This window comes from Rhinolophus sinicus, chromosome 1, assembly GCF_057876585.1.
Source record: "Rhinolophus sinicus isolate RSI-liver-muscle chromosome 1, RSI-T2T, whole genome shotgun sequence".
Taxonomy (NCBI): Eukaryota; Metazoa; Chordata; class Mammalia; order Chiroptera; family Rhinolophidae; genus Rhinolophus; species Rhinolophus sinicus.
The window spans coordinates 33,527,554-33,545,447 of record NC_142501.1 but is presented as its reverse complement, the minus strand read 5'-3'; the positions used below and the strand labels follow the sequence as shown (position 1 = coordinate 33,545,447).

Genomic DNA, 17,894 nt, shown 5'->3' with positions numbered 1-17,894 from the left:
CTGGGCCCCCACCATCATCCCAGGAATCTGAATATGTTGTAAAAATAAAAACCAGATTCTCTTCATAAAAATGCTCATTTCTGCTTGAGAGGCAAAGCTTCTATTCTTGCTTGCTCAATAAATAATTTAATTTGTGGTGTGCATGCAGACAGACAGACACACACACTGAGAGTTTAAGCCAGGTTTTGTACCACAGTGCAGACAGCAGAAAAATGTGAATACATCATTCATTCACACGCACACCCGAAGAAACACTTCAATATGCTAACATCCTTAAGGATGGGGAAGTTTAGGAATTCCTAAGGTGTGAGAGTGCTAAAGATGATTTCAGCAAATTTGCATACACTGCAGCTGTCTGAATGTGTAAAGATCATGATGTATGTTGTCTTAAACTGAAGCTCTGGCCTTCTTTCACTTACTTGCTAATACCGGGCTGATTAGGTCACGGACTGTGTTTATATCCTAATAGTGAGCAAAGCCAATAAGCATCTGAGCAGGAGAAAAGTCTCAGAATTCCCTTCCATGCTTCTGTTTTTAGCTTTCTCTTTAGACTTCCCCATTATTTCTTCTTGAACTCAATCATTCCTTGCTGATCCTGAATTGCCTTCCTTGCTTCCAAACTCCCTGCATCAATCACTCTGTCTACCAATACAATTTCCCCCTAAATCCTGCCTTACCATCTAGGATATAAGCAATTTTTTTGGTGCACATTGCATTCTTATGAACTCTGTTCTTGGAACCTATCTGCATGGCTATGACTTGTGGTTTGCAGTAACCTCTGGGTCTGTGTCTTATTCCTACCTATGAACCACGTCTTCTGTCTTCATCATGGTCACAGAGTCCTCTCTTTCTACTTTAACTTAACCTGCATACTTCTAACAAGATCACACATACCAAAATAACATGCTTCCGGAAAATAAGCAACAGGACAGGTTATTTTCTTTTTCTTTTTATTTTATTTTATTATGTCTTAGAAAGTTTTGAAGTCAGGGTAGAGCATGGAAGTTTAAGGGTAAACTCCATAACAAATGTTTTAAAAATTCTTTCCAGTTTTTACTTATTTTATAGTCATATTGTACACTTCTTCCCCTCTCAAAACATTGTATAATACTCATTTTTAATTCAGGAATAGCTGCAACTTTACCTAATTTTACCTCTGTGTATTTGCTATGTTGGAATCTGTGTGTACCTTGTCTTAAAAATATGAATTTGCAGGTATATGGCGCTTAGTGATATTCCTAGTGCCAAGTGTATTGGTGCCTTCAAAGGGGTATAACCTATATAAACTTTTATAAAAACCTCCTTTTTTGAGTTATGTTAGATGTAACATGTTGCCCATACTCAGGGGCTATAAGAGAATAGCATTCCTGCAAGTTGGATTAATCTTTATTTTCACTACACTATCCTGGTAAATCTAAGGAAATAACAACTGTAAAGATTAGTATACGTAACTATATGGTACAGCTATTTCAAAACCAGCTCTCTTGGAGGCTTTCAGAGAAGTACATATTATTTGCAAAATAATATGTTATTGCAGTCTAACAGTAGAGGCTTTCCCCTTAAGTCTCAGAGTTTCCAGTCTTAAATGTTCAAAAATGGAGGCACCTGACATTTAAAATAGCTTGTAACTACAGCCTGGCTTTTAAAAATAAGAAAACACCTGAGTTAAAGAAACAAATAAATAACAACAACAACAAACCATAAAGACCACTATTTTAGGACTATTCAGCATTCAGTATACAGTCAACATGGAAAAAAAAATTGTTTGTAGCTTGGTTATTCAGTCATTTACATTGTCGTTTGTAAAACATTAATTGTTTATATTTGAAAATATTCAGACTAAATCAGTCTTCCTCATAGTCCTAGGTAAATTTATATTATTTTCAAAAATTACTCCAACATGGTGATATTTGGTGTTGTTACAAAAATGTACTATTGTGGCAGAATTTGGGTACTATCTTATAAGAGTACTTTTATAAGATTTATAATCAATATTGGGATACTCTGAGGGAAAGGCAGGAAACATTATGAGGAGCTGCCTAGCAAAAGGCTGTTTTCTATGTAACATTTATTTGGTTAGTTTTTTATTGTTTTACATATTCAGGTAAAAAGATTTCATCACAAGCATCCCTGTTTTTTTCCAGTTCTAATTAATAAATGAAGTTGTTTTTCTTTAAAAAACATTCCTTTCTGGGTCTTATATACCTTTTTTTTTGGTAACTGTACCACTTTCGTCTAGAAATGTCTGCCTTACCCATGTTGATATATGAACTATAATTTAGCCTCTTGACTGGCCAAATTGCAATACCACTCTAAGGAGTCTACTGTTGATTCACTGGAAACTTTTAAAGAGAATTATTAGTTGAAATCCTGGAATACCTTGGCAACTCTGCTGTTCTTACCTGAACTAGCTGTGGGAGGTAGTCCAGAAGTTCATCATTTAAGAGGTTATCTAATTGTTGAACTGCCACTTTACGAATTTCTTGATCTGGAAAGCTAATACAAAGTAAATATATCTATTAAGCTGTTAATGGTATGAAATAATACATGAGAAATACCTTAGAAACAGAACAAATTCTGTCTTGAGTGCATAAAACAAAATAATAATCCCATAATCATTTAAGATGAACAGTAGTACCAAATAATAATTATTGTTCCATATCCTTTACTTTCATGTGGACTGCAGTATAAAGTCCTTTTGACAAGGTTTTGGAAACTTTGAGTTTAAGTCAGATCCCTGCCAGCTTTCTCGTCTATAAAATGTGAGTTATAGTATAGCTAAAATATTGTCTAAAATAGTATGAAAATCTTTGTTTTTAGTTTAGCCATGCATTTATTAAGTAAACTATTATCAGTTGGAGACATGGTGGTTTATGTGACTAAAACTGGTAGGTAATACATTTAAATGATTTTCGCCAGATCATAATGAAAATCAGAAATATGTTATCTTATAATAAATACACACAAATAATTAAATAAGGCTAAATCTTACTAGACTATGAGTTCTTGAGGGAAACTGTGCCTTATTCTTTTTTGGTCTGCATATGTCTGTTGTAAGATTTAGCACCCATTAGACACTTAATAACTGTTTGTTACTGAACTAAATTTATGGAGGTATTTAGCATTTGAAATCCTATTCCAAAGACAATTTATCCGCAAATGGGCTCCTCAGGTTGACATCATCTTGTTCCATCGGAAGAATTAGATTCAATTATCTCCGAGCTCCTGGAAATGCCTAGAGATAACTTTTGGCACTATACTGCCTTGACATGATTTTCACATACTGCTTTGATGTGATTATATAACTAGGGCTTTGGTTACAACAATTAATTTTAAGTAAACAAGTTTTCAAAAAAATCAATATGCATAATTTAAAGCTTTCAAAGCTGATATAGTAATATTGGAAAACAAAAAAAATGAATAAACAGATAAATAAAACCCCACAATCATTTTGTACGTGAGCTAACTGAATGCTTTTCAACCAGTCATGTGAGAGCTCTGAAAATTGGCTCCCAAAACTATGGAAGTTAGAAAGCTTTAAAGTCTTCAATATCCAGTCTCTTTTCAGTATATCTGGTTACTGAAAGGTGAAATAAATACTACACAGCTACAGTGCAAAGGAAAAAAGTGGAATTACTTAGCAACTCTCAACTATCCTTGATGGCAGTTTGGAATGTAATGCTTATACAGGGTACGTATTTTTTTTCTTCATTTAAACGGAACCTTTTAATTGCAACAAGAATATCACTTCCAAGTGTTGTCACTCAAAACGTTTGTTTCTGACTGGCAAATATTTTTCCAATAATTTTCTTTCTTTGAACATTCTAGTAATGAGACCTGGTGAGAACTGTAGTCTACACACATCTCATGAAGTACCACGAAGGGCAGAAGATCTCAGTATAACATCAAGCACAGATGGAGAGCAGAAAGGGTGCAATAAAAAAGCAAAGCTAGAAGAAGGTCAGATTGTTTTAGCACACTAAGACTTTATTTTCTCTTAACTAAAATGTGATAGACTGTAATTTATTGCTCTCAATTACTAAACCACTTTTCTGAAGCTTGCAGACATCAAGGTCAGTTTGAGGACAGTCTGAAGTCTTAGAGAGAGAAAATACTTACTTGGCACATTTTGTTGCCTAAGTCATGACTTAATACTAGTAACCCATGCTTCCTTGTGTGCCTATTTTATCCTATTGATATGAATGACAGCAAAGAAAGGAAAATAATAAGCGAACATCATAACAAAATAAAACTCTTTGGTGAACACTATGTCTCTAATTATATAATTATTTCTAAATACTAAAATGTAAACTGCAGGAAAGCAGAACATTTTTGCCAGTTTTGTTCATGGTGATGAACCCAGTGCCTCCAGATCGATGGGCGCACTTTACCTACTTCTTTGAAGAATGTCCAAACTGAATTATCTTTCCACCTAAAACATCTCTACTGCCAGACTTTTCTCTTGTAGTCTGTGTTATCATCTTCAATCATGTAGGTCTAAAATTTTAAGAGTTATATTGTCCCCCTCGTTTGTCCTCATCATTAATTTTTTTCCTCTTTCCCATCTGCCAAATTTTATTCATCCTTGAAGTCGAAGCTCAAGCATCAATTTACCTGTGAAGCTGTTCTAGCTCCTTGGTAGTCCCTGTAGTTCACAGCCTTTTCTGTGGGATTCTATATTATGTGCATGGCTGAGGGCAGGTGCATTCATTTATAAATTCTTAATGCAAGTGCAGTTGAATAAAAGTTTTTGGAATTCCTAATAGTCTTTTATCCCTATATCTAATTAGTTGCCAAGTTCTGCTGATTTGTGTTCTAATGGCTCTAGCATCATGCCTGATTTTAGTTGCTTCGGCAACTATCTAGTCTAGGTCATAATTATCTCATGCTGGTATACACAGTTTTTATAGTAGTACCTTATATTTCCTAAATTATTTGAAAGTTCATTTCTCATAAAACATTGAATGGTTTTCTATTACCAATAGGCCTCTTTTAGGTCCATCTATATTCAAGGCTAGCTGAACACTTCAGATTTTTCTACTCCTGTAACACTGAATACAACTGCTCTGGCTCATTGGTATGTTATTTTTATTCTGAAAAATGCCATGTGCATTTTCACCTTTGTGAGCACTGTAACCTCTCCTTGGCCCACTGTCCTTTCTCATCTTAAAGCTCTAGTCTTCCTTCAAAATAGGGACCAAGCCCTTTAAGGTGACTATTCCAATCTTTAGTAATCACTTCTCTGAACTCCATGGCTGACTCCACTGGTCAATTAGGATCTGCTAGTGGGCATTAGGATTTATCTTTTTTATACACGTGTCATTGTTTCTCAACTAATGAACAATTCAGCTGAGGATAAGGATTGTTCCATCTTTTTTTTTCACTCCTAGGATTTAGCACCATGATCCTTGCATGTTGGGTAATTAATTAAAATGCATTGACCATGATAATTTTAATAAGGAAATCATATTATAAAGCCCATTTTACTTTTTTTGCTGTGCACTGAGATCATTTCCATAGGTAGCAATAGGTTTAATTCCACAAATATTACTCATAAATTTCAGATTTTTTTCCTTCTCAGTCAAAATGGTAAGAGAAAAACAAATCTGAAGGCAATGGAAAAGAAGAACTTTTTTCTTTTTTTTTTTAGATTTCTTCAGGAACAGGAAAACAAAAAACTCATACTATCTGTATCGTATAATTCAAAAGAAAAAGTATATATTTGTCTTAATATGTATAAATGCCAGAAAGAATATTTTTGTACTGTAATGGAAAGGGATGTCTCTTTTTATTCACTACTGTTGCTTGAAGTTCAGAAAGAAATTGGAAGAAAAATTGCTAAGAAACTAACCACATCCTGAGATGTGCCAGAGGCCTAGCACATTAAAGCATATCCACATATAACTTACATTTGACTATTTTAGGAAGAGTTGGCCACATTGAAAAGATGCTGGTAGTGTTGGTGAAGTTCCTGGGAAATAGGCTGTTTCATACATTGATGGCAATATATAGCAATAGGAATTAAAAAAAAAAAATCTTTAAATGTGCTTATTCCTTATGTAGCAATTTTACTTTTGGGAATTTATCTTAGGAAAAGAATCAGAGATGTATGTGAGGATCTATGTATGTAAGCAAAACTGGCAATGATATAAATGTGTAAAAATAAAAAGTTTATGCAATGAGCATATGACAATATATGCAGTTATTAAAAATATTAGATGAATAATGATAATAGCATTAATTAAAAACAAAAAATAATGCTGTATAATACCATTAAAATATGTGTATATTTCTCTATACACTTTAAGATGTAAAGGATCAAAATATTAATACCAAATATCTCCATGGACATTTCATGGATGACTATAGTTTTCTTTTTTTAAGTTTAGTTTTTAAAGGTTTTCAAACTTTTTATGTGAAAGTTTACTAGTTACTAAAAATAACTTTTTTTAAAGTAAGGCCATTCAACTAATTATGAAAATATAATAATTGCAAATTCATTACTACAAAAAAAAAGCTTCAAATCGTATGTCCTTTTACACATATGCCATTGTGTGAAAGAATAACAGTCATGTTTTTAAGTTGTCTTTGAATATTCTTTTAACTTACTAGCCCCAATTTGGGATCTCCAACTCTAGAGAATTTATTCTTAATACCTATTTAAGAGCTCTGAACTCAGCCGTAGATAAATGGACAAATATGTTCCACAAATCCTGACATCTCTTCCCTGTGATGTTGTCTGAAACTATTTAAACATTCTTTTGGGATATAGCTGTTGGCATTTCATGCTCAGTAACTCGTTCCACAATGAGGTGAGGGCTACCCATATTAGTTCTCTGACTTTGGTGTGATATTTACAGACTGAAATGTCATATGTAACAGAAGCACTGCAACCTATATTGAATTTTCCACAAGTCAGGTAATTGTATTTTCCAATGACCTGATTTGCTTGAAAAATGCATATAATTCCTGAGAATAAACCAGCAGCCACTCCTTAGAGATTCTGCTAACCTTGTTACTATAATTACTCTAGACATGGACATTACACCCTGAGTTTTAGGAAGAAACAAAAAAGTATTGTTAGAAGATTCATCAGGCTGATATCAACTAAGTCATTTATAAGAAATCTCCTTATAATCAATCAGAAAATAGATTATTTGCAATGTAATAAATGGAGATTTATCTGGCTTGATATATTAAAAAGATATAAAGTCAATAAATTTCCATTAGTTGTTGGGGAGGAGATTATGTAAGGTGAGATAAATTTTTATTTATTATGGAAAAAATTTAATTAGGCTTAATAAGAGTCCAAGTGAAATAATTACTTCTTTAAAGTTATTCGTCACTTTTAAATGTTCGTTTAAGAAACTTTCTGTATCTAATTTATTTTCCCAAACATGTCACAATAGGGGAGCAAAAACAATTATGGTCAAAAGCAAGACATCAGACTGGCTTACTGTTCAGTTTTATTTGAGTTTTGTGAGTAGTGGTTCTATATATTCAGGGTTTAGTTGCCTGTGAATTGAGCTACCAATTGAATCTTTGGGATATTTAAAAGGACATGATACCATGGCTAAGATAAATATAACTCTATACAGTGATTGTAAGGAACTCCCCCTCTTTTAAATATTTACACTTCCTTTCATCTCAGAGGCTATAGGAATATCACAAAGGACTCAGACAAGCTTCAACAGGGCCTTTGGAGTTGTGAAGTTTCAACAGAAAAATACATCTTTCAACTTCTTCCTTTTGACTTGCTATTTTATAATTTCTAATCCTTTCTTATTCCCCCCCACAACCCTTTGAAAATTATTTTTCTAGTTTAAAAAATGATATAGGGTCCATATCTCATTCAAAGAACTTTTGAAGTGATGGGTAAAAACCGAATGGGATGTAACAAGTGTCGACCTTTAAAAAAAAACAAAAGCAACTTTGAGTAAACTGAAAAGCAAAGCAATCTGAGATTAAATATAAGTGTAACAGAAATGTCAGACTTCAGAATACATAGTAAGAATTCACGGAATGCCATGAGGCTATTCACAGTTAAAAGCCACAATGTCAGGTTAGATTTGAAAACTATCAGAAGTGCAGAACTATTTCTCCAATAGGCTCTGAGTCTGATGGTACATTCTGCATCAACTTCGAAGAAAAACGTCAATATGAATACTTTGCTATTTTTCTAGTACTAAAAATGATATGATGTGACACAAAAATGTTTTTCTAGAAAAAGTGGTGGATAAGGATTTCTTTTAGGATGATTGTGAACCTCTGTCTGCTGAATAATTCATGTTCCTTCAAGGATTTTCACATGATTACAGAATATTAGAACTCAAGGAAACTTGGAGGCCTGGTTCAGTCTTCTGATTATACAGATGAAGAAATTGAAACTCAGACAGGATAAATAAGTTGTTTGTCCAAGGCCATTTGTTGGTGGCACTGAAATTAGAATCTAAATATCCAGAACACCAGGCCAACAGGCTTTCCATAGTACATCTAGCAAGGCCTTTTTATTTTTTGACTCGGTATTTTCCTATATGCTTATATAAAATCCACAAGACTAGCTGGGGTGTATTATTTATTTTACTGCATTCTAAGTGGTTGATAGAGACACATAATAGTCATCAGTGTAATTTGTCAGATTGGACTGGAGTATTTTCCCCATCATGAACCAAAACGAATAAGAATGAATCTGAGACCCAAAGAGTCAAAGAAACCGTACAGAGATATTTCCCGATAGTCTATGCACTCGCATAATGAAATTGGGAATTAACTGTACAGTCATGGTATTAATTAAAGAGTAGTGTTGATTTAGTTCCTCCTATATGATTATACTTTGATTTTAACTTACAGACAAGCGACACAGAAAGCAAGTGGCATATTGAAAACATCATGCAAAGATTTTGTGTCTGGATGCACTAAACTTTATATGAAAAAGCAGCCTGATGTGCTGAAAAGAGTAAGGGATTTTGAGTCTAAATATGAAGGCTCTTCTTATTTATGCTGTCTTGCTAAGAAAATAAGAGTATATCTCATCTTTGACTTAATTCTCATCCTTCTGTGGGTATTTTCCAAACTGAGATCTCTACATTAGGTTCCTCCCTTGAACCCTTACCAGACCTGTAAATTCAGCCATTTCAAAGCACACTTTAAAGGCAACATACTCCAACCTGAGCTATGGGGTTCTTCTATAATCTATTAGTCAGTCACCCAGTGTGTTCCATCTTAGGGAATGTTTCTATTATGCATCTAGCATAAGATAGTAACCTAGAAGTCTTCCTTCACACCCCTCTTTTTCACTTCACCTCCCCATTTAATTCTGGCATTTTTACTCCTAAGTGTTCTGATTCTGTTCATTCCATATCATCTCCATCACCACCTTCTAAGGCTGACTGCTGTTCTCTGACACCTGGACTACTTCCATAGCTTCCTAGCTGGTCTTCTCTTACATGCTTTTGCTTCCATCACCAAATCCATACTTCACCCAGAAACCGACTGATTTTTACAAGATGCAAATGTGTCCTCTCATTTAGAATAATTTATGCCTTCCCACAGGTACTAAAATAAAGACCAAGTTGCTTAATATGGTCCTGTTTAGAGGCCCTTAACGTGGTCTTCTAGTTTTATCTTAACATATTGGTCATCTTGTATCACACACTCCTTCTCTGGATTCCAGGAACACTGGCTCTCTTCCAGTTTCTTAAATGCAGTTCCTGTCCCAAGATTTTTTCATAGATTCTCTCTTCTCAGAAAACTCTTATTCTTCCCTTTCACCAATTCATTCCCACTCATCTTCGGAGCTGAGCTCAAACATAAATTCCTTTGTGAAGACTTTTCCCACTTTGAAGAAAAGGTTTGGTTCCTTTGTTATATGTTGTTATAGAACCACGTACCTTTCATTAAGAGCTGTTATGACGCCTGTAGTGTTACATTTATAATTTGGTAATGGCCTATTTCTCCCCACCACCGATAGGTTACAACTCTGTGAAGGCAGGACTATGTTTCTTTTTGCTTAATATGCTAGATTCAGGGCCTAATGAAGTGCCTAACATGAGTAGGCACTATTTATGAGTAGGTCATAAATAACTATCTGTTGAATGGATGAATGGACAATTTGGGCTTCAGTTTCTTCATTTGTAAAACAGGGATCAGTAAAATAGGGAAAATTGTAGATGTTGATAATAATACTAAAGAGGTTGCTTGTAGGTCAAATCATATAACATTGTGAAAGTGCTTTGTAAGCTATAAGTCGTTATTCAATTTTAAATGATTACTAAAATGCTAACTCATTTACATATAAATTTTAACAAGTGAATTTGAGTTATTTAAGCTTAATAGAAATGATATCATTCCCATGAATTTATTGTATATACAATTTAGCACCGAAATAATTTGAAAACTCTAAGCTCTCTTAAAAATATAGTTATGATGAAGAGGATGATGATGATAAAGATGATTGGTAGCATTTATTGAATGCTCTCGTAAGTACTTCATCCTATTAGGTACATAATGCTATTACCCCCATTTTATAGATAAGGAAACTTGCCCAAGGTCATTCAAATAATAAGTGGCAGAGCCAGATATGTTTGATTTAAAAGCTTATATTGTCAATTGTAAAATTTAGAAGCAACTTCAGAAACTCTCCAAAAGCGTACAAGGGCAATATTCTTAACTCTGAGTTTATGCAGTTCCACGTTCCTCATTCTTAGTATATAACCTTGACTCCTCTTTCATGGTGAATATTGAAACTTCCAAATTTTTCTCTCCCATATTCTTTCTTATCTATAGTTATATTAATATTTTTCTTCCCTCCCACCTGAGAGGAAGAAGTGACCCTTTCTTTCCTTGGATAAAGTTCCCATTTACAATTTTGTCCCAGACTATTGACTGTTGGTATCATCTCATTTTGCCATTTCACCCATCCCTCTGTTTTCTGATCTTCCCCTCATGCATCCTTCTTCTCAGTTGGTAAATGTGCTTGAAACAAGCAAACAAACCCTAAACCTCAAAATCTTTCTCTAGCCTCCTCCAACTTTAGCCATCTTGCCTTTTCCATACATCATATTCCAATAGGTATAATTTATTTCTCTCCATTCATTTTCAATAACTTGAAGTATGGCAACAAACGTCACTATTAAAACTTCTCTCACAGTATCATCACTGACTGCTCTATTTGCAAATCCATTAATCTGTTTTTAAGACCTAACTCTATTTAATATTTCTCTAAAGACTTCGAATTCTTTTTTTTTTTATTTTTTTTTATTTTTTATTTTTTTTATGAACTCTAAAACACCAAACATTTTTGGATCTCTTCCAGCCCCTTGGTCACTCTTCCAAAGTTTATTTCCTTCCCTGCTTACTCTGTACTGACCTTAAAATATTGCTTTTTCCAGGGTTTCGTCTTTTGTCCCTTTCTGTATTTCCTCTGCACATGAAAACACAGTAGCTCTACTGCCGTGGCTTCAATTACTGCCTTCAAGACAATAACCTGTATTTTGTTTTTCAAGTTTTGGGTTCTTTACTAGGCTTCAGAGCTGTATCTACAACTGAATACTGGTCATCTCCTCCTAAGTGTCCCACAGGTTTTAAAAATGCAGCACGTCCAAAACAGAACTCTCTATCTTAGACTACCTAAATTTGCTGTGTCTTCTATAACTCTTGTCTTGGTCAATCATGGGATTATCTATCATTTGCCCAAATAAGAGAGCTCAAAGTCTTCCCTACCTCTTTTCTGTTTTTCCCTTTCCTCTGGCATGTTTCTCAAATATGCTCTGTGGATCTTTACTGATGCTTAGATCAGTCCTGGATCATTTTTCAAATGGACTATTTCAATACCTGATATTTATCTAACATCTTTGTTCTCATTCTCTTTTTTTCAGTCCATCCTTCACACTGATGCCAGAATTATTCTTGTATTACATAAATCTGATTATATGACTCCCATCCTCAACAAAATTCTATGGACTGCAGTAACGAGTCCAGAGTACCTACCTGGCCCATGAGGCCCCAAACGATCTAAGCCTTGTCTCCCAGTACAATTCCTTTCTAATATGATATTAAATTACTCACTATTCTCTGAACTTCCTTAAGTGTGCTCATTCTAGTCTTTCTTCCTGGAATGCCATTTTCTTTCTTCTCCACTCAGAAGATTTTAAGACTCTTTCAAGTCAGTATTCAATTTCTTTACAAAGCTTTCTTTACTTTCTCTGAAAGAATTTTCATCTCCTTTGGGCACATATAGCACTTAATACTTTGATTATAGTATAGAGTATATTGTATAGTGATCTCTAGCTTAAGTCTTCCCTCTAAATTTTGTGTTTTTTTTTACAGACTGTCACTGTGACATCCTTCTCTCTCTTTGACTCATTGCATATCAATTTCCATGTACACATATTTTTGCTTAATAAATGGAGAAGACACTCATCAATCACTTAATTATTTAGTCAATTGTGGAAGTTATAACTGTTTTCCTTTTCCATATTCCGTTCTGCCTCTTTACATTGCTAGTAAAGACTGGCTTTGCATAAATTAATCTCTGCAACAAAGAATACAGTGGTTTGTACAAACATTTTTGTGAAACATTTTTCCAAGGAAACTGATATTGGAAATGAAGGCACTGTCTGTTAAGTATTGCTCTTCTTCCTGCAAAACAATTTTACATCATGTGGGATGGCAAGTTCTGGTACGTTGTCAAATTTTTATTTAAGCTTCTGATGTAGCCCTCTGATGCCAATTCAGAGTTGCTATTTTTAAATGAATACTTTCCTTGAACTGACTTTTAATTCCTTGGGTAATTTCTGCTTGTTATTAGCAATTAAATAGTTGTGCCTATGCGTCAGGGTTCAAGAAAGTAGCAACCATCTGCCAAGAACCACAGACCTTAGCCCTGGGTCTCAAGTTCTGACAGCACCACTTTCTCTAATGGAAGTATCAGTACCGGGTGAGCATATTGCTGGCATTCAGTAGTGGAAATATTAACACCCAATGGCCCATATTAGGTAAATTAAATCTCAATGTGTCTCTTGCTAAAAATAAACTGAAAGGAGGTGGTGAATCTTCAGACAGGATTAAATAAACAACAATATTTAAAATTCTCAAAGCTAAAAATGGAGCACACAAGTCCTCAAGAGGTTCAATCATTGAAAAAAAAAATAGACTATTCACAGGAGAGAAAATACAGATCTCTGACGAACTCACTCTGACAACTCACTTAACAAGCACATACTGTTTGTGCTCAGAAAAGTCAGCTTTTGAATTTAGAAAAGTTGAAAGGTTCATTTCTGGAAACAGCTTGTCCTCAAGTTTTTTAATACTTCACTTAAAATGAGAGTGGGAGTCATAGGATGAATACAATGGAAATGCTCCAACCTTTTTAGTGACCTTCTTTGGTGCATGATAATGCATGATAATAAACTGTCCAATGTGTAAATAAATCAAGTTTCTACTAAGTTCCCTGAATGACATTTAATAAATGGCACTCTGCTTTGAAACCACTCCCTATAACCTCTAAAAGGCTGATTATTCAGAAAAAAAGAAATCACACGGTAAATTAGAAACATCCAAGCACAATAAGATAATTAAGTACTGCATTTACTATAATAAAACTATTTTAGGATTGTTTTCTTTACATTTTTAAGATGTAAATAGCCTAGAATATTTATGTAGGAAGGCTGTAAAGCATACTGGTTAAGATCGCAAGCTCTAAATCTCTGGACTTAACTCTAGCTCCTCAACTTACTAGTGTAACATTGGGCAACTTAACCCCTGTAAACTTCAGTTTGCTCATAGTTAAAATTAGTATAATGGTATTTGTCTCATTTCTGTCTCTAAGGATTTGCCTATTCAAGACATTTCTTACAAATGGAATCACACAATATATGGTCTTTTGTGACTGGCTTCTTCACTTAGCATGATGTTTGCAAAGTTTATTTGTGTTGTAACATATATTAGTATTCATTTCTTTTATTATAGAATGATATTACATTGTATGGATAGACCACATTTTGTTTATCCATTCATTAATTGATGGCCATTTGGGTTGTTTCTACTTTTTGGCTATTATGAACAATGCTGGTCTGAACACTTGTGTATGAGTGAGTGTTTGAATGGAAATATTTTTCGTTTATCTTGGGTATACCTAAATGTGGAATTGTTGGGTCATTATGGTAACTCAATGTTTAATATTTAAGAAATGGACCAATTGTTTTTCAAAGTGGCTGCACCATTTTACATTTCCACCAGCAACATATGAGATTCCCAATTTCTCCATATTCTTCCCAACACTTATTGTTATTTGTCTTTTTGATCACAGCCATCTTATTGAGTGTGAAGTGGTATCTCCCTGTGGTTTTCATTTACATTTCCCTAGTGGTGAATGATTTCCAGCATCTTTCCATGTGCTTATGGGACATTTGTATAATTTCTTTGGGGAAATATCTATTCAGATCCTTTGACATTTTAAAAATTGGATTATTCATCTTTCTGTTATTGAGTGGTAAGAGTACTTATATGTTCTGGACACAAGCTCCTTCTCAGATATATGATTTGTCAAAATTGTCTCTTATTCTGTGAATTGTTACCTTCACATTTTAAACCAACTTTCTATTAGATAATCAGTAGAGGAATGACAAAATAATAATTATGTTAATATTCTAAGTTACTTGAACCATAAAATAACTAGAATTTATTAAAAATGTTGCAGATATTGGCTATTCTTATATATCTAAATCAAGAAAAGAAGTTAGGACTAAGGTAGGCATGAGGACCTGTTTTTACAGAAGGGTCTTGAAACTCAAACATTAACTGTGAATGATCCCAATGAAACAAATCATTTGTTAATTGATTTTCTTACCATATCATTCCTTATTAATTCACTCAACGGTACAAGGTGATGTGGGTCATAAAGATAATAGATGATTCCCTCAAATAACATAATTTAAATGTTAAAATAAGACACAAATAATCATAATGTGCTTTAGAAAGTGATTGATTCAACATTGAGTAATTACCGTGTCCCAGATATTATTAAGCCCTTGGGAAAAAGAAGTACTAAGATGATCTATTTTGCCTGCAGTAGCTCTGAGTCTAATGTGGGCAAAATTACACATTTCACAGTTTGCATGTACATATTGCAAAAAATGTAATTTGTAATGTAATAGAGCACTGTACTAGGCCGAAGTGGTCAATTCTAGGATCCACAGAAGAAGAAATCTTATAAAAAATGGAAAAAGCTCTAAGCTCAACTAACAGAAAAAAATGTTTTCTTTCCTTCCTGCCTTCCTTGCTTCCTTCCTTCCTTCCTCCCTTCCTTTTTTCCTCCCTCCCATTTTTTTCTGTTATTTCTGTAAGAACCATAGAGTCTGTTCATTTAAGAAACTATAGCTATTAGTTGCACTTCATGTTTAGTACAGAAGACACAATTATAACTTACATTTCTTTAAATTTTATATTCATTATTTGTGTTTACCTAAATTTATTATCAATAACTATTGAAACTGGGAACAAATAGAAATTTTACTGAATTAATCATATAGTCCCATATTTTTTTTCTCTTCAAACAAATCTTTCTCATCAGTAACATCATGCTTGTTATGTAATTCTTACCTGGAAGTCAAAAGTCCAAGTGCTTCCAAAGGGTGAGAAAATTTCCATCTTCTCAAAATGGTATGCATTTCTGAAATAGTTTTTTCATCCCATCCAGGGGCACTACCCAGGACCAAAGGAAGGGAGCAGTTTTCATTATTGCAGTAGAAACGATAAAACCATAAGTATCTTCTCTTTTCCTCAGAGAGTCTGCAAAACCAGATTGGAAACTGTAATTTACTGGGGTTTTCTATACTAACAAATGTTGTTGTAAACACACAGTATAAAAAATTACTCTAGTTCTTTAAGTTTTATTTTAGTTTATTTTAGAAAACAAGTCCTTTAATCGTCCCGTAACGATTTATAGTTTGATAGGCTATTTCATCAGTTTATTTCCCACTAACTTTATTCTTTTGTAGAAAACATAATTAAAAAAAATTTAAAAAAATAAAAGTTTATTTCAGAAGATTCACATTTATTTTTCTTCCCTGCTATCCTTGTCATTTATTTATTTATTTACTTTATTGGGGAATATTGGGGAACAGTGTGTTTCTCCAGGGCCCATCAGCTCCAAGTCATTGTCCTTCAATCTAGTTGTGGAGGGTGCAGCTCAGCTCCAAGTCCAGTTGCTGTTTTCAATCTTCAGTTGCAGGGAGCGCAGACCACCATCCCATGTGGGAAATGGGAATTGAAATGGGAAACCTTGTTGTTGAGAGCTCGCGCCCTCCTTGTTTGTTTTTTTTTTAAATGTCGTTTTGGTGGCAAAATCTGTGTTTCCTTTAAGACAGACCAAATTTTTCTGAATCCTGCAACGTGTACTACTTAGAAGAGATGTAAGCAACCACTTGCTCTCTTACTTTCTTTACAAATTAACTTAGAGCCAAGTGAGCTTGTGCAGAAATGGCATATTTTAAATATGAATTCCTTCACCTCAGAGCAAGTTTCATTAGAGTTCAGAAAACTTTTTGCTCTGAATTTCCAAAACAAAGATCTCAATTCATCTCTGGATTCTGGCTTTTTTTTCAGAGTTCATTGGAAGTTTGGATTTAAAATGCCAGTGAGTAGAATTTCCTTAAATATTCAAGTATTTCCCCTTGGAGAGGGGTTGCAAACAGAAAATCTAAATTTAGGACTATGGCTATTGACTCACTGACAGTTTATCATGTTTTGCTCGCACTCTTGCAGAAGCATTCAGAACCACTGTTCAATTGAAGAACAACATTTCTCAAATGACAATCAATGACAGCTTTTGAATGCTGTCTCCTCCAAACTGACACTCTGTTGTTCAGCTCAAATTAGCTAAAACTCTCAAACTGGCAATGAAAACTATTAAAGATTTTAAAAGTCAATAATACTCTATAACTTCTTTTAAAGCCAACTTTCTCTGCAAAACCAAAGAATTGTATTACAGATAATGTTTAAGGTATGTTTGGGCTCCTTTCCTGTTTGTCATTACCTTCTCCACCAGAAAGCCCTCATAAGAAAAAATTCCATAACAAAATTTTACTAAATTACTAAAACAAATTATTTTGTTCCGATTACATTCCTCTTTTCCCCAATACTGAATAATGCTTCTTTTCCCTATTAACTTCTTTTATTGAAGCATAATTTACCTACAAGGAAATGCACAGATTCAGTTTAATATATTTTGACAAATTCCTATACAGTATTGGGTAAAAAACACTTTTGTCATTCCACCAGAGGCAAACACTGTCATTATTTCTTGCACTCTAATTAATATTCCCTATTTTAGAATTTCATATAAATGGAATCATAGGGTAAATGTGCTTTTATTTATGGCTCCTTTCTCAGGTTAGTGTTTTGGAAATTATCTATGTGGTTGAGTTAATCAGTGTATCTTTGAGAAGATCACATTTAAGTGAAGACCTACAGGATAAGACAATTCAGCCATGAGAAGAACTGAGGAAGGGGTATTTCAGGTAGGGGTTGACACCAAATAAAAAGCGCTCGGTATGGGAGAGGGACTAGCACATTTAAAATATAGGAAGGAGACTGATGTCACTGGCTGAAAGTGAATGAGGAGAAGAGCAATACAAGTGGAGAGAGCAAGCGATAACAAGATGACCAAAACAGAACTCTTGGTTACATTCAATACCTCCGTTTTGGATGGCCCAAACATATTCTTCCTCCAGAATATGACCTCTAACATCTGCTTCATTGGTCAATTCAAAACCTTGGATTCTCCATTGACTTAACTGATTCCTGGGCTTCTCAATGGGCTTAACTCCTAATTACTATCACTCATCAAGTCATGTCTTCCCATCTTCCAAAAATAGGCCTCTCAAATTGAGCCA

At 34.1% G+C, this 17,894-nt stretch overlaps 1 protein-coding gene across 2 annotated transcripts in view; it reads right to left on the bottom strand.

The window, feature by feature from the left end:
- The window catches only part of PIK3C2G (phosphatidylinositol-4-phosphate 3-kinase catalytic subunit type 2 gamma), a 276,739-nt gene that overhangs the window by 159,118 nt on the left and 99,727 nt on the right, over positions 1–17,894 (bottom strand). For both annotated transcript variants that reach the window (XM_088798218.1, XM_088798212.1), the window contains exons 18-19: positions 15,601–15,789; positions 2,403–2,496 (exon numbers count right to left, since the gene is read on the bottom strand). In XM_088798218.1, the coding sequence (XP_088654344.1) occupies positions 2,403–2,496; positions 15,601–15,789 (283 nt within the window). The remainder of the gene's footprint in view (positions 1–2,402; positions 2,497–15,600; positions 15,790–17,894) is intronic.